Below are 21978 nucleotides of genomic sequence, written 5' to 3'. Positions count from 1 at the left end.
TGAAGAGGAAGCTTGACCAGCTGCAGGAATCTGATGGTTAGATTTTGCTTGATCATCAGAGGTTTGTGGGTTTGTTCCAAAGGCATTTATTGCCTTCGTCTTCTGGGGCTGTACCGCGTAATGAAGCTCCAAATGATCAACTTTCGGTACCTCCTCCTTCTGGGGTTCTGCCCAGTACTGAGGCTCTGAATGATCTCCATTCGATGCTTACTCTTTCTGGGGCTCTGCCGACTGCTGAGACTTCTCATGAGCAACCTTTGTGAAGGCTCCCTCTTGTTTGTTTATTTTGATTCATGTATATGTACATATTTGTAACTTATCGGAGATATCAATAAACAAGCTCTGTTTCATTTCAACATATTGTGTTAAATACATCAATGCCTTCTTCACTAAGTTCTTTGAATTTTTTCTTTTGTTGAAGCTTATATGTTGAAGCTTTGAGAGTGAAACATGTATGTTGAGGTAGTGCTCCCTTAATTTCCCGAGTGAGAAAAACTTCTCAGTTAGAGACTTAAAAAATCCAAGTCACTGAGTGGTCGTGAGACTTCTGAGTATCGAGGTGCAGTAGCATATGGTAGGTGCCTAGACCTTTTTTTTTTTTTCGAATTTTTGAATTGATTTTGCTTTGTTGGGCACCATGAATTGATTTTGCTTCACACTATCTTGATCAAGATAGTGTGAAGCTTTTGTATTGAAGCTTTGTAGGTGAAGCTTTGTAGGTGAAGCTTTTGTGGGTGAAGCTTTTGTGGGTCAAGTTTTTGTAGGTCAAGCTTTTGTGGGTCAAGCTTTTGTAGGTCAAGTTTTTGTGGGTCAAGCTTTTGTAGGTGAAGCTTTTGTGGGTGAAACTTTTGTGGGTCAAGCTTTTGTGGGTCAAGCTTTTGTAGGTCAAGCTTTTGTGGGTCAAGCTTTTGTGGGTCAAGCTTTATGTTGAAGCTTTTGTGGGTGAAGTTTTTGTGTTGAAGCTTTGGAGTTTTGTGGGTGAAGCTTTTGTGGGTGAAGCTTTTGTGTTGAAGCTTTGGAGTTTTGTGGGTGAAGCTTTTGTGGGTGAAGCTTTTGTAGGTCAAGCTTTTGTGGGTCAAGCTTTTGTGGGTCAAGCTTTTGTGTTGAAGCTTTTGTGGGTCAAGCTTTTGTGTTGAAGCTTTGGAGTTGAAGCTTTGAAGTTGAAGCTTTTGTTGGGTACCATGAATTGATTTTGCTTCACACTATCTTGATCAAGATAGTGTGAAGCTTTTGAGAATTTGTAGTTGTCCTCCATTGATGAAGCTTTTGTTGGTGAAGCTTTGGAGTTGAAGCTTTTGTTGGTGAAGCTTTTATGGGTGAAGTTTTTGTTGGGTATCATGAATTGATTTTGCTTCACATTATATTGATCAACATAGTGTGAATCTTTTGAGATTTTGTAGTTGTCCTCCATTGATGAAGCTTTGTTGAATTTCCCTTTTTTTTTTGGGAAACTAGAAATTTGAAAATGTGGGAGAGACAACATATACAAATTTTGCTTCCACATTGTTAAGCAAGAGATTGTGATACAAGCCACACTTTGTAGTAGTCGAAGGTTTGGATGAACCATATAAATTGAATTTGCTTCGAACAGTCTTGAATTTGCTTTGAATGTTTAAGAATTATAGTTGCCCTCCATTGATGAAGCTTTTGTTGGCACCATAAATTGGTTTTGCTTCACACTGTCTTGATTAAGAGTGTGTGAAGCTTTTGAGAATTGTGGTTGCCCTTCATTGATAAAGCTCTTATTGGCACCATAAATTGGTTTTACTTCACACTGTCTTGATCAAGAGTGTGTGAAGCTTTTTAGAATTGTGGTTAAACTCCTTTGATGAAGCTCTTGTTGGCACCATAAATTGGTTTTGCTTCACACTGTCTTGATTAAGAGTGTGTGAAGCTTTCTACGAGTTGTAGTGTTTGCATTGTTACAGAAGGGAAATGTTTGAAGCAGATGCAAAAGGGCTGAATAGCTTGATCTTCGTATGCCATGCACTGAAGTTGTTGTTGGCTTGCAATAAGACTTTGTTAGTGACTATAACTCTTATTGGGCATAAGTGATCCCCTAGTTGAGTTGTCAAGCTTGAGGGTTTTTTATTATTTATGAATGCTAGGAGTTCATATGTACAAGTTGTACCACTCATCTTCTGGTAGATGGAATGAATGGTGAGTTGCTTTCATCACTTGGTTGGTGGTACGAATGTGAGTTCCTTCATCACCTTTCATCACATTTCATCACCTGGTTGGTGGCACAAGGATGAGTTCCTTCTTCCCCCGGTTGGTGGCATGAATGGCAAGTTGCCAAATGATATTCGAATACGGGTTGTACATTTCATCACCTGGTTGGTGGCATGAAGGAGAGTACGAGTTGTACATTTCATCACTTGGTTGGTGGCATGAAGATGAGTTCCTTCTTCACATGGTTGGTGGCATGAGTGGCAAGTTGCCAAATGATATTAGAGTACGGGTTGTACATTTCATCACCTAGTTTGTGGCATGAAAAAGAGTACGGTTTGTACATTTCATCACCTGGTTGGTGGCATGAAGATGAGTTCCTTCTTCACTTGGTTGGTGGCATGAGTGGCAAATTGCCAAATGATATTAGAGTACGGGTTGTACATTTCATCACCTGGTTGGTGGCATGAAGGAAAGTACGGGTTGTACATTTCATCACCTGGTTGGTAGCATAAAGATGAGTTCCTTCTTCACATTTCATCACCTAGTTGGTAAGAATAAGGGCAAAGTGTATATGCATACTGTAGCAAGTGTCGAATTACACAAAGTATGTTGAACTCTTTCAAAGCACAGTTGGCTTATGTATGAATGTGTTGGAATGTATGATTGAACGAATATACTGTGTAGCTGTTCGTTTATTTGTATAGTCTTGTTGACATATACTTAGACTTTGTTTCATGTTGGAAGTATTCATGTTGAAGCTTTGAACCCGAGTGTTTCATTGCTAGGAATGTAAGAGGATTAGGACCGAGTTGTCTAAATCACCTCTTTATTGAATTCATGCCAAATAGTCTTCGTTACATAGGATGCCGAACGGCTGAAGCTTAACACTTGTACAATGTGAGTTTACTTGTAATAGTACTTCAAGTGATCAGCGTTCCATGGATGGCCAAGGGTCTTGCCATCAGAGCTTCTAAGCTTGTAGGAGCCAGGGCGACTGATGCTAACAACTTCAAACGGTCCATCCTAGTTTAGACTAAGTGTTCATTCACTCGGGACTCTGTCGCAGAGTAATCTTTTCTTCAATACCCAGTCCCCCACTTTGAAAGAACGATGTTTGACCCTTGAGTCATAGTAGTTGGAGATGCGCTACTTGTAGGCGACATTCCTTAAGTGAGTCTGGTTTCTATGTTCCTCGACTAGATCTAAGTTGAGGGTAAGTTGTTTGTCATTTTCACTTTGCATGTAGTTCTGGACTCGGAACGTTGCTTGCTCAAGCTCAACTGGGACAACTGCCTCTGTACCAAAGGCAAGTGAGAATGAGGTTTCTCCTGTTGATGTCCGATACGAAGTGCAGTATGACCAAAGAACTTGGGGTACAAATTCTGGCCATAAACCTTTAGCCTTGTCCAAGCTGAGAATGGGGTTTCACCTGGCGTTGGTTACGGTTACCCCTTGGAGGGTGAAGGAGGAATTGATCAATTTGTCCTTTATGTGCCAAAGCTTCAATATGATCACGAATGGTGATACACTTCTTGCCGTCATGGCCGTTATACTTGTGGTAGCAGCAAAACGTGCCCGTGTTCTTCGTGGACTTGTAATCTGGGTGTCTCGACTTTGGCTTCGGTATTAGGTGTGCTATGCTGGGGTAAATGGCCACGCATGTGGCGTTTAAAGGTTTGTATGCCTCATACCTCGGGGTAGGGGCTGTCCTGACACGTGCTTGACTCACAGTGTTGACTGCCTAGGGTCGGGGATTATCGTGGTGATACCCTTGGTTATCGCGGTAGTGTCCCTTACTCCTTTTACTAAAATGAGACTGGTGTGGATGGAAATATTTCCTTTTGCCCTGAGATTGATATGTCTGTTGACTTAGCAAAGTATTAAGTAAGGCAGGGGGAGGCACCGCTGCCATTTGGAAGGTCGAGGTCTTCTCATTTGGTTAGATCTGGCTTCCACTCCCTACTTGCTGATAAGGGGTGGTTATGGGGGGTTTCCCTTGATATGTTCTTGCTTCGGCGGAGGCATGGTTGTAAGCTTGTGCCATCACCTCAGAGTAAGTCTTCCAAGTGTTGGCATTGATCATATACTTGAAGAAACAATCATGTAGGCCTCCCGTTAAGGCCTTGAGGGTAGTCTTGTCATCTGCCTCAACGCAGCGAGAATACTCATGGCTGAAGCGACCGGCATACTCTCGTAGTGACTCGTTCGGCTTCTGGCGAATAGTGTACAAGTTATCTGCAAAATGCAAACGATAGGTTTGGAAAATATGTTCAGAAACAAACAGTTTCCTCAATTCCTCAAATGAGTCTACCGTCTCAGGTGGAAGACGGCAATACCAGTTTAGAGCTCCGCCAGAGAGGGTGGAGGGGAAGAGAAAACATCGCTCTTCGTCGATGTGCATCTGGTATGCCATGATGGACTCAAAGAGGTTAAGGTGTTCAATCGGGTCCTCCTTTCCAATATAGAGTTGCAAGCCAAGCTTCTGCTTTGTCTTTGATTGGAGGGGGTGTCGAAGATCCTCTTTGTAAGAGGATTATGCCTAGGTTGGTTCCAATTAGGTATCTCAGCTTATCGTTCGGCCTTCAACTTGTTTACTTCCTTAAGAAGCTGTAAGACAAGAGGGTCCTGAGTGGAGTCATGTACCACTGGAGCTTTCTTTCGTAAATCTCCATCTCCTCTTGGAAGTAGGAAGGTTTGATCAAGAGCATATGATTTTTCCCTAGACTCGCCATACTAACTTTCAAGGTATGTTTGTCGAAACATCTCTTAGTCCCCTATACCTTCGTGTTTCTCTAGGACCTGTTGCCCCTTCCCCAAATTGGTAGCCGGCCTGGGACATGGGAAGGGACCAAGTCTTTTAGAAACCCTTTGGTCATTGATCTTCGAGCTTATGTGGAGGGGATTCTCTCGATGTTGCTTTAGGAAGTCTCGGCAGTCACGATAAACGGCTTTCGATCCTTCCAACCTTTCTGCAAGGAGGTGTCTTCCTCCATTTCTCCTGCTTCGGGTCGAAGCAGCTGGGTTGAGAGAAGTCTCATGTTGATCAATGTTTTGATGATTAGCTCGCTCCTCATCAGGAATACCCATGTCGAAGGAAGGTGACTCTCCTTGTTGGGAGGCATCCAGATGATGGTTGATGTCCACAAGGGTAAGAGTTCGCGTGTTTGAGTACGCCTAGTTTCGTGGAGCATCTCAAAGAGCTTATCATTGGAGAGGGATGCCTGGTCAAAAGAGAGCGTACGAATGGTGGAAACAAGATTAAAAAAGCCGAAGAGAATGAGAATAAGTGTCGTTCCCACAGATGGCGCCAAATGTTGATGCACAAAATCAGTGAGGACTTTGGTACAACAAAAAGTGTTAAGTTTATGACATTCGCTAGATTGCTCCAGTCGCTAGTATGGATAAGTATGTAAATGGATAGAGATAGGGAAGCAAACACAAGATGTACGTGGTTCACCCAGATTGGCTACGTCCACGGAGTAGAGGAGTTTTCATTAATTGTGAAGGGTTTACACAAGTACATAGGTTCAAGCTCTCCTTTAGTGAGTACAAGTGAATGATTTAGTACAAATGACATTAGGAAATATTGTGAGAGAATGGTCTCTATTTATAGAAGAGAGTTTCTAGTTTCATTTTGACATTGACACGTGTCATGTTGTGATTGACTTATGATGTTAACACGTGTCGCGCTATGATTAGCTTCTGATGTTGACACGTGTCGTGTTGTGATTGTCATTCTGGTTGGAGGGAAACTCTTATGGGTCCTTGACGGTATAACGTTGACCGGTGCTCAGTAGTTTCAGGATTGGTCAAGTATGGTACAAACAAGTATGGTTGATAGGATTTTGGGACCTCGATTTTGATAGGGAAAAAATCCACTTTAAGAGATCCTCATTCACTACACAATTAATAAGCCAATCTTACAAAATCAACTATTGGATTTTGTACTTAAAATGATTCAAATCAACTATTCGATTCTATATATTAAATGAGTTTAAATTACTGATATTTGAGAAAGAACAAACAAGTAAAAGAGAGAAAAAAAATTGAGATGCTATCATAAAATCAATTCGCAATACGAGAGGTAGTTCAATTTACAATGCAAAGTCTTTCTCTCATCAATGTGACTTTAGCCGAGGAAGGAGCATTCTCGGCCTTGGGTTCCAAAACTTGAAACAAGGTTATGCGTTATGCTATGAAATTCAATCTTCTTCACCGCGTTCGCTCGCTCAACTATATTTGTGAAAATATATGTGTGTTGAACATGATATAGGTTGTAAGGACAAAGATACTCAAAGGAAATGAGCGTGTTTACAGTGAAAGTGGTTTGGCCGTCTGAATGTTGAGCCTTAAAATGTACCTATGAGCAAGGTATAAAATATCGATGATATCGGAAATATCGATGATATCGGAAATATCGGTAGTCCAAAAACATGGAAATATCGATGGAAATATCGGGATATTATCGATATCGATAAAAATAATATGGAAACCACGGAAATTGTAAGAAAAACTTGGAAATTTTTATTGAAACTTTGCATGATGTTTATTTAGTCAATTATCTATTAGTTTATTACAAAAAATTGGAAGGAAATGCATTGCATGATGGATTTAACTTATTTAAGTTGATTATATAGCGAGCTGGTAAACATTGTGAGTATAGAAAATATGTAGTAATTAATGAAAAAAGTTTAAACACACCATAATCATTTATATATAATGAATTGGTAAAAAAGAATTCAAAACAAAACCATATATATAAATATTTTAGCATATTTTCACAAAAACATAAGTGATATTTTAGCATATTTTCAAAATAAAAGAATGATAAAATGCAAACAAAGTATCCAACAAACAAGTCCAAAATTTAAAAACACATAATTTTGAGATAATTGATTTTACATCCTACTTTAATAAAGACGAACGCCTAAGACAAAGAAACTAAAAGAAAGGAAAAACATAAAATAAACAAATAAATTAAAATAAACAAATAATAAAACAAAAAGAAAAAAAAAGAAAAAGGAAAGGGCTCACCTGGATTCGAAATCAAGACCTAGAGCCATGGGAAAAGCGCATCAAAAAGAAAGAAAAATTTGATGGGCGCAAGGGTTCGAACTGGAGAACTTGGGGATTGTGAGGACATGTTGACCAACACGTCCAAATCCACACTAGTGTCAATCTTTAGCAACAACTATAATATATGCGAATTTAGCAGCTTATGTTCATTTCAGAAAAAAAAAACCTTAGCACTTTCTGTCTTGCCTCGAGCCTAGAGCCCCAAACGGCTCTTTGTCTTTCCGTGTCAGACTTTTCCCATTCAACAGACATGGCATGCACACATGTCATGCATCCATGTGGTGAACTTCTTAGGATTCCAAAATAAAGGCTAAGATGTGCCCCATTTTTCCCATTTATGATTACCTTTTAGAAATCCTAGGCCTCTCTCAGAGATATCTCTCAATAATTCAAGGACCTCATTTCATTTCACTCGGCCCTCTCTTCCCATTTCTCTCAGACATCTCTCTCTTTAAGATAAAAAAAAAAAAACAAATAGTTCTCGTCGGCGCCGTCTCTCTCTCGAAACTCTCATCTTTCTCATTTCTCTCTGCACCGAGACCCACATACACACACGCACACCATCACACCTGCTTGAGGAAGACACCCATCGTCACCAGCAACCTCGTCTTTCTCCCTCTCCTTCTCGTCTCTGCAACTCGGCGACGTAGGAACCTTCCGGCGCAGAAAGAACAGACAGGGAGCGAGCGAGCGGAGGGGGGACACACCATACCCACCCCACCGTGATCTCCACCATAGTGGCGCACACTTCGGTGAGCACCATCACCACCTGTGAGAGGCGCAGATCTTGGCAGAGAGAGGCACAGATCTTGGCAGCTGCGACGACGGAGCTCGACTACCGTTCCGACGATGGAGAGAGAGCGATATTATCGATAATATTGATAATATTGCGATATTTTGACGAAAACTAATTGGATACCTATTAAAATATCGGTAACGCGAAAAACCGTTAATATTGGCGATATTTCGCCGATATTATCGGCATTTAAGACCTTGCCTATGAGTAACCAATCATAGAACATCTTATTTCGTTGGGGAAGCTGACGAAGTGACCTCTTTTGATGAAAGAATCAAAGACGCCTCGCCAATTGAGAGTTGGATAGATAACCAATCGAACTAGAAATATAATAGTGATGTTAATCCAAATTGAAGATACTCCTAGATCGACTAATTCTATAGCTCCAATGATGTTTATCCACACTAGCTCCAATGATATTTATCCACATTGAATATGTCACCGTTTGTCAACCCCGTGATGCTAATCCAAATTGAATGTGTTGACGATGAGGTTAGTGAAGCAGTTAGTAATTTCTTAGGGGTCTGAGAAGGTTTTCAGGTAGAGCATTGAGCTGAAACTCCTTTCTATGTTGCAATTCCTCATGTATTTATATGAACAAATTTCCTTGATGCCCAATCTGCTAAGTTGCAAAATTATGATAATATTCTAATTCCTTGGTATATTCCCTAAATGTGCTTAGAAATATTCTTGGCTGAAACTCTATCGCCGCAAAGTCTCGCCCTCTTCGACTAGAGCTCTGAACTTAGACTTATTATGCGACTGATTCATGCTTTATCCAGTCAGCCTTAAGTTTCTTGGCCAAGCCATCAACATCTAGCTACTAAATCAAGAAATTCTCTATTGAGCCGAGGTTTGCAGCTACCTTTTTGGGCTGACTTCAATGGGGCGTAATGTGAAATTGCGAATTTAAGACCCAAACAATTTCTCCGTATAAATTGATGACACCCTGTGGTTTAGTCAAATTTCTTAATTCCTTGAATTGCACTTACAAAATGAGGAGTTACCAGTACAAACAAAGATTAATAACTAAATATGAAGTTGTTCCTAAGCAGTTCATAATTTTTTTTTTAACAAACAATAGTATTTACACTAAGGAGAAATGAGTATATTAAGACTCACAATGAGTTAACAATAATGTGGTTCAAATTCACTTTTGGCGAGAATCAAATATAAGACCTCTCACTTATAAATGAAAAGAAATACCATTACACCGTAATACTAAGTGACTGAACAATCCCTAATCTAACAATTCATAACAAAATAAAAAATAAATAAAGAAAAATTACCGTATATTGGACCCTTCGAATGAGTTCACATAAACGATAAAGTACATATTAATTGTTTCAAATATATCATTACATCATATGACTGAGTCTTTTTTAGTTCTTCCATTGGATGGCACTTTGTCTACAACCACAAGCACATATCGATCGCTTCAACCACTAACAGGAGGAACTGTATAACCTGCAGTACATAGTTAAACTTTGTTAGAACAATGATCTCCAATATACCAATTTCTGCAGAAAAACACACACACACACACACACACACACACATATATATATATATATTATTGTTTAATTCCTCTGTTTTGTGTTAAGTCCAACCACTAATAAGTTCTCTTATAACAAATAATTTATATATTACATGTGTGGGTATATATTACTAAGATTATAAATTAATTGAAAGAGAGAGAGAGAGAGAGAGAGAGAGAGAGCTATGTTAGGGTTCTTACTTCCACACTTCATTCCCTTGGGAACAGGTTTACCGCAGTAGGAAACGACATGAACAACCTTATTCATGTCAACCATCTGTTCCACCTCCTTGGTCACGTGCTTACATGCGCATGGAATGTCCACTTGCCTAATCAACTCGCAGCATGCCTCAGATGGATCTGTCATGGGCGTGCCCTTTTGCACATAGGCTGCACATTGTGTTACAAGTCCTCCAATGTCAGCTCCGCATAACTGCCCAACAACCCCGCCAATCTCACCGGACAATACAACTCCGGTGATGAAAAGGACGGCCAAACCCGCGAAGTGAAAATTGAGCATTTCCGTTTGTCTTTCTTTTGTGTTTTGTTTGCTGTTCTCTGTGTGTTAGATGTGATGTTGTGGGGGGTGAGTTGCGTGGTTTATATCAGGATTTTAAGGAAGCCATTTGAGGACACTTTGCATTTAGGATCTGGGATTTGGTACATCTGTGCATAACTTACGTTACATTTTTGGTTTGCTTTTGAATGGAGGGTTGCATCTTACATGTGAACACTTTTTACTTTTTAGATTAATTGTACGAAACGGAAGCGGATATGTCTCTTTATTTTTTTTTACCCCAAAATTCTTCTCTTCTATCTCACTTCTCAATTCTTTTATGCTCCACTAATTAGAATCCCATATTGAAAAAGAAAAAGCTACTTAGGAGATCCTCATCTCGTACGCAATAAATAAAACAATCGACGAAAATAAACTATGAAATTCTTTTTTAATGATTTTAAATTGATACATTATCAATTAGTACTATTATCTAGTGATATTCTCTTTACTTGTGAGGTGAGAGGTTTCAGGTGAATTCAATACCAATTTACTCCTCCACCTCTTATGGTAGTTTGAGATTGTTGTTCTTCTTTAGAAAAAAAAAACTATCTGCTGTGTTTTAAGAATAATCAGTTGTAACATAAAGCGGTTGAGTGTTTGATAAATTGTATTTTTAAAAATGTTGTGAGTATGAAAAAATGTGTAAAAGCATTTGGTAAATTTAATGTAAAGTAATATAATCATAAATAATGACAAAAGTAGACATAGTAGTGTGGGCGGTGACAACGACAGTGGTGGTGATTGCAGTGCTATTGGCGGTGACAATGATAATGACAATGATGCTGGTGTTGATGACGACAATGATATTAGGCCTGGTGGTTGCAGTCGTAGGTGGTGGCAACAACTATGGTTGCAATGGCAATGGTTGTGGGGTTGACGATGGTGATGATGATAACAAGAATAATTGTAAGGGTATAATGGTGATGCGAATAGTGGGGTGTGGTGGTTGAGGCGCAAAGGTTATAATGGTGGCAGTGGCGGTGGTCATTGTGGCGGTTGTGGTGAAGGTGGCAGCGATGATGATAATAAAAGTTGTGGTAATGGGAATTGTCGTGACGGTGGTGGTGAAGGTAGTGCTAGTGACGATTGTGGTGAAAGTGGCAATGTAAAGTTAGTGATTTTAGTGGTAGGTGGTGACATTTACTTTGTTCTTCAAGGGAAAAAAAGTTATGTAGAACGATAAATAATGTCCTTATGTCATTTTTAAAAATTACTGAGGGTATTACATGAATTAAAAATAGTTATTGAAGGCTCACCGCTTTTTATAAAAATAGTTTTTAAAAGTAATCCACAGATGTTGTTGTTTAGATGTCATTGCTTTAAAAATAAGATATTTTAATTTTATCACACTTTTTATTGACTTTAAAATGAAGCAGCTTTTGGTAAAAAAAAAGACATTACCGAACGGGGCCTTAATGTAAATATATCTTTTGTTTTAGACCTTTTTTAACATATCTGAACGACTAATCTCACGCCATGCCTTTAATAAGCCTTTTTTTTTTGTTTTTTGTATCTTTCCATTAGTCACAGAGTTTACTTGTAAGAACATATAAGGTCCATTCTTTTCTCGATTTGAATTCATATTCCCATAAGCACATACATTGCTTAGTTAGGCTACTGGTCCTTCTCACATGTGAGATCAAAATGTTGTACAAATCCATAGGGGTGGTTCGTATGGGGTCCCAAACCGAAATTTTTCGGGACAGGAATTTGAAAACCAATCCCGAATAGAAATTTCTGTATTCCCAATTTTTGAAATTCCCGAAATGTTTTCGGTATTTCGAGATGGATTAGGACTGGATTTTGAGTTTTGGGCTTTTGGCTTGAAATTTGAGATTTTTGGGCTGTGGGCTAAAATTTGGGCTTTTGATCTAAAATTTTGTTGCCCAATTTCATCTCAAGTCAAATTGACATTTCAAAGTTCCAAATTTGTAACATAAAATAGTTTTTTTATGAACAAATTTTTGAATTAACAAACAAAATAATTATTATCATGTGATTTAAAACTTGTACTAAATTGAGTATTTTACTAAATTACCCTTCTTCCTTATAATCTATTGATTTAATAAAGGGGCTAAAATGGGAAAATCGTTATAACTTTCTATTTTCTTGTGCTCGAAAATTTGGAAAATGGACATGCGACACGCCAACGCATGACGCAATTTTAATTTCAATTTGGAACTCCCTCCTTGAGTGAATTTTTTAATTGTGATCAGAATAAGACTGTTACACCATATATTTTTATATAAATGATGAAAAATTATATTTTAAAGGTTTTTTACATTAGCACCCCATAAAATGTTGAATGTACCTCACATTAAAATTTAATATTAAATAATTTATTTACCCTACTATACAATGGCAATTTTGACTTTATTAAGTTTAAAAAAAAAATCGAAATACACCCCAAATCACTTTTAACGTATTATTTATCTTCTTCAACTATCAAAATCTCTCTGACCCTCCATTGTTGAACAAAACCATAACCAATGAAACTACAAACATGTTGATTGAGAAAAATTATTTTTGACGAACGAAACACGAAATTGATGTTTCAGAAGCTTTACATGAGGTAAGACTTCATATTCTTTATTGTTTTAGTGATTTTGACGACATCGATAATTATTTAATCTTGCTTTTGCTGCGTTATTCAAGCTTCTATGTTCGTATTCATCTTTTAGGGATCATAAAGATTACATGAAAAATTAAACACCTAAAATTACCACCAAATATTAAAAACAGACGACATGAGTTTTAATGGTGGAATTGAAAACAACCCAAATATACTTTAAATCCCAGGCGGCATCTTTTGTCAAAATTCCAGTTGACATTTTTTGTCCAAATTAAAAGCTTTATAAGATTTGAGAAATGTGTGGTGTATAGAAAATGTGGAGTGGATGTTAAAATGTAAGGTGTATATTGAGAATGTGAGGTGTGAGGGTATTATGAAGAAGTAAGTGAGGTGTATTACGATAATTTTTCATTGAAAAAACAAATATAAGGTGTATTAACTATGTAAGATTTATTCAACAATTTATGAGATATTAATATAATAAGCCTTTTTTTAAATTATTAACCTTTTAAGCTACGTATTCCACTATTGGCCGTGTTGCCTTGAAATTGAAAAATCTCTCCCTCCCGATTCCCTTCTCCGTACTCGTTAATCTTCTTCGACGCCCACCCTTCTTCTCCTCACTGAAAATTGAAAATCCCCAAATCCATGGAGCGGCAGAAGCGCACGGTGGTTTGCCCGGAGAACGAAGAGCTTGCGACGTACATGCTGAGCAAGTGGCAGGAAATGGCCGATCAAAGGCCCAAGGGCATTTCCGAGAACATCGAAATGACTCTTTCCAAGGCTTACGCCAACCTCTGCAAATCCAAGAACCCTATTAAAACCCTCAAAGATTTTTCCCAAATCAAGTGAGTTTTCGAGAAAGTATGCATTTTTTTTCGGTAATTAGCGTTGAATTCTGATCATTCTTGGAGTGTAAGATTGTCACTTGTGAGGGTTTGAAAACTTAATTAATCGAAGCATTGTTTGTTATGTTTGTGGGCAATGTGGGACGTTAAAGTTTGAATTTTTCTTTGAGTTGTTTGAATAGTATAGTTTTTTCTAATTTTGTTCACTTTGCCATGTTATACTGGTTGCAGTCCAAGTTTAGTTATTGTTTTCTTCTAGGAGTTTAGATGATTTTGTGGAATAAGAAGACACCTTCACACCGGAAGCTTAATGATGAATTCGGGTTATTACTGCTTATCTTGACAGACAAAACAACGTCTTTATGATTTGAAAACCTGTTGAGGGGTTTGCCATTTCGTGTTTCGATTTATTGGCAAGATGTGAACTGTTCATATTTTAGTGCAGGGGCATAGGGAAGTGGATTTTGAAGCTTATGAAAGGATTTTTTGATACTGCTTCAGACAATTCTGAACCAGAAGACATAACTAAAAAGGGTACTTTTATAATTCATTGGCTTTACATTCTGGTTATATGATATACATGTTAAATTCGTTGCTGTTTTTCTCAAATGTGCGTGTATTTTAGGTAAGAGAACCAAAGGAAGCAGACGTTATGTTCCACAAAAGAATTCTGTATCGTATGCATTGTTGATCACACTTTACAGGTAAACTGGAATTGTGCTTAACTAAGTATGCACTTACAATATTTGTAATTGAATGTGTTTTATCAAATTTTGGAAGTAGGAGTTAATGATAAGTTTTTCGTCAGGGGAATTGAAAGTGGGAATGAATTTATGCGTAAACAGGAGCTTATTGATGCTGCTGAAGCAAGTGGACTTTCTCGTGTGCCAATTATGTATGATGTTGATTGATTATATTAGTTCTCTAAATTTTTTTGTCATTTTTGTTTAATACGGATGAATGTGATGTTCTTATACCTGGTTTGTTTTTAGGCCAGAGAAGGGAAAGGGAAAACCTGGACACTTTGCAACTTCTGCAAGGGAATGGTATAGTGGATGGTCCTGCATGACGACATTAATAAACAAGGGACTGGTTGTGAAATCAAGTAACCCAGCAAAGTATGACTTTTGCTTCTTTTTTTTTTTTTTGGTTGATTTGCTGTGTTAGTTACTTTATGCTAAGAAGGATTTGTATAATTATCTTATACCTTTTTCCTGCCGCTGCACTTATAAATTTGAATGGCAATTTAGCTAACCTATTTCCCTCTTATTTCTATATGAAAACATTTTACATAGCTTAGGAACAGGAATAAGTTATCACATTGTCTTTGTGAAAGTTGAATTACTGACAAAATCATTTCACCATTAAAAATAATATAGTAGGATTTATCTACTTTGATGTGAAGGATGATTTACTATTAGACTATGATATGGGGTTATTAGAATAAATAATGAGTTGTGGTACTTAAGTCTTTTCTGTTTAACAGAAGCATGTATCTCAGCTGGAATATGGAAAAACATTTGGTTTTAGGTAAATTTCATCTGATAAGAGGCTTAAGAAAATGTACGATTCTTAGCCCTGGAACTTTTGTGTGATATGGCTTGTTTCAAAATGATTTAGTACTTGCCTGTACCAAAAATCATGTTTTATTGCGAGCAATTCTTGTAAAATTAGACCTATAAATTTCAAGTTGCACTTGTATTGCATCTGTACCTATTAGCAGATGTGTAATGCTGTAAAAACTGTAGGTACATGCTTACTCCAGAAGGTAAGGAAACTGCAAGTGAATGTCTCACGAGGTCTGGTATGGAAAAACCTGTAGGAAAGACTTCTCATGCCACAGGGCTTTCTGGAAATGGGGACAATATTTCACATCAGGAGCTTGCTCATTATGACTCAGCCACTGTGGCGACATTGGTCTCCACTAATTTAAGTACAAAGGAGAAATCCTTTGATATTCCACAGGAATACCTTGACAAGGTGTATATCCATGTAGCTTTTAATTTTTAAATTGAATTGTGGATTGGGAAAAATAGCCAGTTTACATCTTCATAATTTTGTTTTTATTTCAAAACATCATCCTTTCCAAGATTTATCTTTTAATTAAAGCGTGCATTGTTAGTTGCTCAAGTCAGATGATACTTTTCCTATGATAGATTGTCTTTCTCCACACTATCCCCTCATGTCATGGATTGCGGTTTCCCTTGCTTATAAGCTGACATTGATATTATATTTGCAATACGAGATTTTGTTTTGGCTAACACCTATATCCTGAATGGAATTTAACTTTTACGTTCTTCACCTATCTTCCAAATTGTTAATGGAGATATTTCGGGGCAGAAAACCAAAGTTGATAAGGTCCAAGATCCATTGATGTTCTTGTACGCAAATAAATATGAGATTTCTTCAGTTGAACTATAAAAAAGCATATGAAATATTACATTCTTTTTGCATCCTCTGGTCATAGTACTTTGAAGTATAAGTTCTAAGTACTTGCTTTGTCTAGGTCAAAATTCTATCTTCATTAATTGTCTTGTTTCTGTAGTATATGTGCATGGGGTATTCTAGAGAACAAATTGTTCAAGCTTTTACTGAAGTTTCGGAAACTTCCAATGACAAGGAAATGTCTTCACTATGGCCATCTGTTCTGTGTCGTCTTCGAGAAGATGAAGTTTATGGTTTGCATTTGAAGTCTCAAAGTTTGAGGGAAGATCTTTGTCCAGCATCTGTCACTCATGCGGTTGCAAATGGTAAGCTTGCTTTATATGCTTCTAAGTGATAGAGAATGCTGAAATTCTCCTAAACTAATCTAAACCCTGTCTTATAAAGCTTACTATAATTACTCAGGTCTTAGAGATTTTGTAGTGAGTGAGAATAGACTCGCCAAATTTTCTCTCGATGGTGGACATGTGCCAAAAATTAATTCGGATGAGTCATTACCAAAATCTTTTACGCTTAGAGCTTGTTCTTCCACGGTATGTGACATGTGAACTTAGTTAAATTAGGATGATAATGTTAATTCGTGGCTACATCTTGCATATCTGACTGATACATATGGAAACTACTGAGTACTGTATAAAAGGGCAGAGTCATGGAATTTAAACCACCTGCCCTACTGTGTTTCCCCTTATTGACATGTTGACTTTATTAGAGTCATTCTGTGCCAAAGTCATGTTCGAATGGATTGGAAGCAAGTTCGAATGTTTTATCTATACCACCGCTAAGATTTGGTGAGAGATTTGAGGAAGCATATGAAGTAATCTTGGTACTGGATGATCGGGAGCAATTTGCCACTCAGGGGTCAGTAACTTATGATTTTGACATCTGCCATATATGCAGTTTTCTTTTAAATGATGAAACTAGTTAAAGATACTTGTTATTCTGCCTTGAATCTTGATGAAAAGAGTTTTGAATAAATCACCATCTGGGATGTTCTATAGGAATCCTATTCTTCGTCCAATAGATACGGGAAGTTCTATAGTAATCCAATTATATAGGAATCCTATTGTTAGTCTGTCTTGAATCCTATCAAATTCTAGAATTAACTTTCAAAATATATTAGAATATATCCTTATCTGTTTGTATCCATGATTCCATGTCCGAATTTATATTTTATTTTACGTGTTTCCATGTCTCTGTCTTGATGTAACTTGTGTCTCTAGTACGTGCTCGATCCAATGGATTCTTGGTATATTTTTTTCCTCTATGTTCACTGGTAGTGCTCTTTTTTTTTTTTTTGGTTGAACTGGTAGTGTTCAGTTGTTCACTTATATTCAGTGTCCATTGTCTTTGCTGGTGTTTGTAATTACTATGATTAATTTTATACATTGTGGTTTTAGATCGCGATCTAGGAGACTTATCGAGAACGTTCGTACTCAATTCAAAATAAAAATAGAGGTGAGTTCTTGTAGTCTTTATCTGTTAGTTCCTCTAATGGTTTTTTTTGTACATTTTTTTGGAGTTTGCACTGTTCTGTATCATTCTTGATTGGTTTCACATATCATTCTGTATCATTTATTTGTATAGTGCTTTACGTATTTTGCTGCTTCATGATTGTGGTCAGCTAGAACTTTAAATACAATCATGAATTCTTTGTTGTATAACTCTTATTTTACGAGCTGGTTTTCTAATTAACGGTCCATTGATTTTTGTCCTTTAGGAAAGTATTTACTTGTAGAGTTGTCAATAGACTCAATACTATTATCGCCACTTAATTTTTACAGGAATTTATCTTCGTTTTGCTTAAAACCTTTCAGTTCACAGACTACCTGCATCAAGGCTATGCCACAACACAGTATCCCTGGAGTTAGAATTTACAGTATGTAGTTTTGGAAACTGTGACAGTATTGCAGTTGGGGCATGGTTTGGTATTTTCCCCCAATCTGCTATTAAGAAAGCCACCGGTTTTGGATTTCCTTTCCCTATATATGTATCACTCAACTCAGTTTGTCTCTTCAGTAAGTCATCTAGAATAAAGCTGTGATTTATAATCGTTATTTGACAATTTAAATAATCTAGGCGTACTAACTTAAGAGGTACTTGTCTGTATTGTTTCTGCAGTATCTTCTCCTTCATTTGATGCAAAATGTAATTAAATAAATGAATCTTCTACAGGTTAGGAGGTTACCAGTTGGAGATGGAATCTGGATAGCTCGTCATAAACAACTCGAGAGTGAATATGTACTTGATTTTATTGTTGAGAGGAAGAATGTTGATGATTTGCGCTGTTCAATCAGAGATAACCGTTACAGGGATCAGAAATTGAGACTTTTGGTATTGATTCTTATTCAAAAGATTAGATGTTTTATCTTTATCGTTTTGTGTAATTTTGGTTTCTATTATACTGTGGATGCATTTTAGTTTGCAGTTGTTGCAAAATTATTCTTGTTATGTGACCATTTTATTGTGGAAACTTGGTGTTTTCTCCCAGTTTACCTTTAGCATTTATTATCAACTTAAGTGTTATAGGATGAATAGGAGACTTGAGTTGAAATACTGAATTAACTTTCCCGAAAAGAAAGATTGACAATTAAAAACATATTACTATTAGTTAATTCTTCTTATTGTTTTTCTCCCCTTACATATGGATATTATAAGTTCAACTTGACATGTTTGTCCCTTATTGGGGATTTTTCAACATTTATCCATGCTCAATGCAGTGATTTGGTGCCTCGCAATTTTAGTTCAGATGTTTTACATGCATTGGTTAAGTACATGAGAAATTTTCTGCTTCTTGTGTGACCTTTTACATGCAGTTTTGGATTTACTGTGAAACTATTTTTGTTTACGTTATTCTGACATGTTGGTCCTTTAATTGCATATTGTCAGAGGTGTGGACTCAAGAAACTGATATATCTTGTGGAAGGTGATCCAAATACTTCTGAAGCAGCAGAAAGCATTAAAACAGCGTAAGCATTCTTGTAAATGTTTGTAAAAGCTACATCTATCACCAGTACCACTTGACTATGAATAATTCTATTCAATTCAATCATTACCGTGATAAATAACTCTGGTAATGATTTGATATTAACCTTCTGTTTTACTATGACAGCATCACCAATTATTTTCTTTGCTTTTAGGACCACAACCCATCCAGGTTTTTTCCTTGGGAATTGTTCAGCGGCACACAGCTTTTTGGCAGACCTAGAATTAAACGTTTCCATCCCAAACGAGTACCTAAACCAAACCCCACGTGCTACACTTGTGAAACACTAATTTCCAACCTTAAGCCATCAACTAGGCTTCCAAAAGAATGTCGAACATCAAACTTCTGTTTTGTTATAAATCTGTAATCATATTGAAAATTTACTTGCATCATCCGTACAGTTTGAGTTGCCATCTTGTTGAAGTAGAATTATTATTGAAGGCTAAGTTAAATGCTAGCTGGTTGTTTAGAACATATGATTGCTTTTTACTGGTAAGGGTCATGTAAGGATTTAGTAATTCAATAGGTTTTACATGTCAAACTCTAAATAAGAATGCTGCATATCTTTGCTTCTTACTTGAAGATTGAACATCAACCCACATGTTCTAGGATCCTTTCTTTTCAGTTTCAATTTTGCTTTCATGTTTTTTAAATTTAGTATCCATGATGTTCTATAGCTCAAATCCCTTTGTGATATAGTAATCCTAGTGATGTCAAAATGTATATATTATTCTCTGAATTCTCATCTTGTGCAGCTGTTTCACAACTGAGATTTTGGAGGGATTTGACGTCCAGAGAACCATTGGCTTGGCTGATACATTGAAGAAGTATGTTTATCTAACTCAAGCAATAGCTCAGTATTACAAATCAGAGTTCTCCGAGGAACAATGCAAACACGCTGGGGTTTGTCCTCCTTTTGATGAATTTATTAGAAGGTGCCAAGACTTGGATAAAATGACAGTCAGCGACGTTTTTGCCGTTCAGCTCATGCAGGTATGCATGAATTTGAACGATAGGATTACCATCCCTTGTTTGACAGTCACTGATGCCTTGTCTATCATCTCTCAGCGTAGCAAACTATGGTTCCTTCGATAAACATGGTTTGAGGAAATTAATTTCAATGCTTCACACTTTTTTTGTTTGTTTCAGATTAAACGTGTATATATAGGATTTATAGAAACTATTACGTAAAAGGTGTGTTTGTAGTTCTACAGAGGTTTATGTAAAAAAATTCCAGTTCTAGTAGACCATAAAAACGCCATTAATAAAAGTATGTCCATGGCTCATTCGATTAAAAATGGGAACATTGCTCTTAAGATGTTTCTGAGTTAGTATATGATACGGTTTGTTTATGCTTAGTTTTGAGGACTAAGATAGTGAGATTATGGTGAAAAACTCTACATAAATCATACCTCATACGTGCAGGTCCCACAGGTAACTGAGGAAGTCGCCATAGCTGTTCTGGATATGTACCCGACGCTTTTATCTCTTGCTCGTGCCTACTCTTTACTTGTAAGTCCTCCATCCTTGGGTTGGAATTCAATGCATTAGTTTACCCTTGGAGAATTTGAAAATATCAACCCTACTGTGTTATAAGAAGAGATGTCTACGTGTTATAATCCTCCATTCTAGCTCCACTAGTTTTAATTTTTCTGAGATCTCCTTTTTACTTAAATATTTTTTGGTTGAAAAAATAAAAAATATTCTTAGTGACGAATGTGCTTAAGAGTATAAATCAACTCTAATTTGCTCTTAACCATTTTAAATCCTTTGTGATGTAGTTGATGTTTGGCTGACTTCAATTTCAACTGCGTATCTCGATTGTTTTCTATGATATACCATTAGTACAGAAGAGTCAAGAGTGCATTCGTGTGAGAAATTCGCACCCTATTTTCTATCTATGACATGAGTTCGTTCTTAGTACAGCTGTTCGACCAGTGCTATTGTGGTGGAAGTTCTATGTGATTAGCTTATCTAATTGCGTTGATCTATTTACCTACATAATCTTTTAAATTTTTAACTTATTTAATTAATTTCTGCTCTGTCATTGCATTGATCAAGCGAAGCTGTTTTTTGAACTTTGGTTGTACTCACTACAGTTTAACCAACATTTTGTTAACTAGGAGGGTGATTTACGTGCACAAGAGGGGATGCTTAGAACACAGAGTAACAATGCCGTCAATGCAAGCGCTAGTAAGAATATATTTCAATTGGTTTGGGGCGAATGATCGTTGTGTATCTTCAATTGTGAGAGGAAACAAAAATGCTTGATTAGTGATATTGTATTCTACTACTCTTGCAGCGTAAATAAGACGGACAGTTTATCGTTATAAAATAGTTAGCTTGCTTGTATTATTTCCGAGCTGAATGTTGGTTTATTTCTGTTGCACTGATAGGAAAGGCAGTGTTCTGCTTGTTCTGCACAGTCCCTGCAACCCAGTCGTGGTAGTGTTTCGGGCTGTGTTTTTAAACTGCAACCGTGTAAGGCGAAGAAGTTTATGTCCCATAAAGCGTAACGTTTTAAGAACCGTTGTAATGCATATTATCGGGCAACAAAGCCACCTGCTCGACAAGATTAACAAATTCAAATCTGCACAGCAAACACCAAAAAATAACATAACAAAACAAATCGTACTTCGAGCAAGATTTAGCGCTATATCGTACCCATCAACGCTAGTGTACGCTGTGTTCAAATACCTTATGATATCTGGGAGTGCTGCGAAATGAATGCGGTATGAAATGACAGAAAAAAAGGTTGGCTAATATCTGCACAAACTCTTACAGAAAAATATAAAGAGACAATCCTTAAACTCCTGTTTTTCTACGTTCGATCATCTGTACTGGCATATTCCGGTGATGCCTCTGAGGAGAAGCATTTGCATTCAAAACTTCCAATCACTTGAGTGTTGATGCAAATGCTCTAACTTGAATCGAGATCGAGAAACAAATGCCTGAACACTGATGCTTTTGCAGGCACCAGAGCAAAATAATCC

General features: G+C 37.1%; 2 protein-coding genes across 5 annotated transcripts; one reads left to right on the top strand and one right to left on the bottom strand.

Annotated features, from left to right (window-relative positions):
• Window positions 1-9172: 9172 nt before the first annotated feature.
• Window positions 9173-10302, bottom strand: LOC126610853 (uncharacterized). Its single transcript, XM_050279002.1, has 2 exons — window positions 9783-10302; window positions 9173-9511 (listed from the first exon to the last, which is right to left on the bottom strand). Exons 1-2 carry the CDS (start codon window positions 10099-10101, stop codon window positions 9483-9485), a joined length of 348 nt encoding a protein of 115 aa, XP_050134959.1. The 5' UTR covers window positions 10102-10302; the 3' UTR covers window positions 9173-9482.
• Window positions 10303-13238: 2936 nt separating this feature from the next.
• On the top strand, window positions 13239-21320 carry LOC126610700 (crossover junction endonuclease MUS81). 4 transcript variants are annotated; one of them, XM_050278818.1, is made up of 15 exons: window positions 13239-13560; window positions 14006-14094; window positions 14186-14264; window positions 14369-14455; window positions 14553-14678; window positions 15309-15540; window positions 16181-16310; window positions 16408-16535; window positions 16712-16860; window positions 17400-17457; window positions 18175-18333; window positions 18889-18968; window positions 19741-19978; window positions 20411-20497; window positions 21109-21320. In XM_050278818.1, exons 1-15 carry the CDS (start codon window positions 13361-13363, stop codon window positions 21211-21213), a joined length of 1947 nt encoding a protein of 648 aa, XP_050134775.1. In that variant the 5' UTR covers window positions 13239-13360; the 3' UTR covers window positions 21214-21320. The 4 variants fall into 4 exon arrangements, with proteins under 4 accessions (XP_050134775.1, XP_050134772.1, XP_050134789.1 ...); XM_050278815.1 differs by having other exon boundaries at window positions 16106-16310; XM_050278827.1 differs by having other exon boundaries at window positions 13415-13560; window positions 14001-14094; window positions 16106-16310.
• The last annotated feature ends 658 nt before the right edge of the window (window positions 21321-21978 follow it).

Source organism: Malus sylvestris, chromosome 2 (genome assembly GCF_916048215.2).
Source record: "Malus sylvestris chromosome 2, drMalSylv7.2, whole genome shotgun sequence".
Classification (NCBI taxonomy): Eukaryota; Viridiplantae; Streptophyta; class Magnoliopsida; order Rosales; family Rosaceae; genus Malus; species Malus sylvestris.
The sequence above is the reverse complement of the archived record's forward strand: the minus strand, read 5'-3'. Positions and strand labels throughout refer to the sequence as shown.

What these genes read in the sequence shown, in the direction of transcription:
- LOC126610853 (XM_050279002.1), bottom strand. Translation starts at nt 10,101, where the DNA reads ATGCTCAATTTTCACTTCGCGGGTTTGGCCGTCCTTTTCATCACCGGA. An exon ending in CAAGGGAATGAAGTGTGGAA is followed by an intron (nt 9,512 to 9,782) that starts GTAAGAACCCTA and finishes TATGTACTGCAG; the next exon opens with GTTATACAGTTCCTCCTGTT.
- LOC126610700 (XM_050278815.1), top strand. Translation starts at nt 13,361, where the DNA reads ATGGAGCGGCAGAAGCGCACGGTGGTTTGCCCGGAGAACGAAGAGCTT. An exon ending in TTGTTGATCACACTTTACAG is followed by an intron (nt 14,265 to 14,368) that starts GTAAACTGGAAT and finishes GTTTTTCGTCAG; the next exon opens with GGGAATTGAAAGTGGGAATG. An exon ending in CACTCATGCGGTTGCAAATG is followed by an intron (nt 16,311 to 16,407) that starts GTAAGCTTGCTT and finishes ATAATTACTCAG; the next exon opens with GTCTTAGAGATTTTGTAGTG.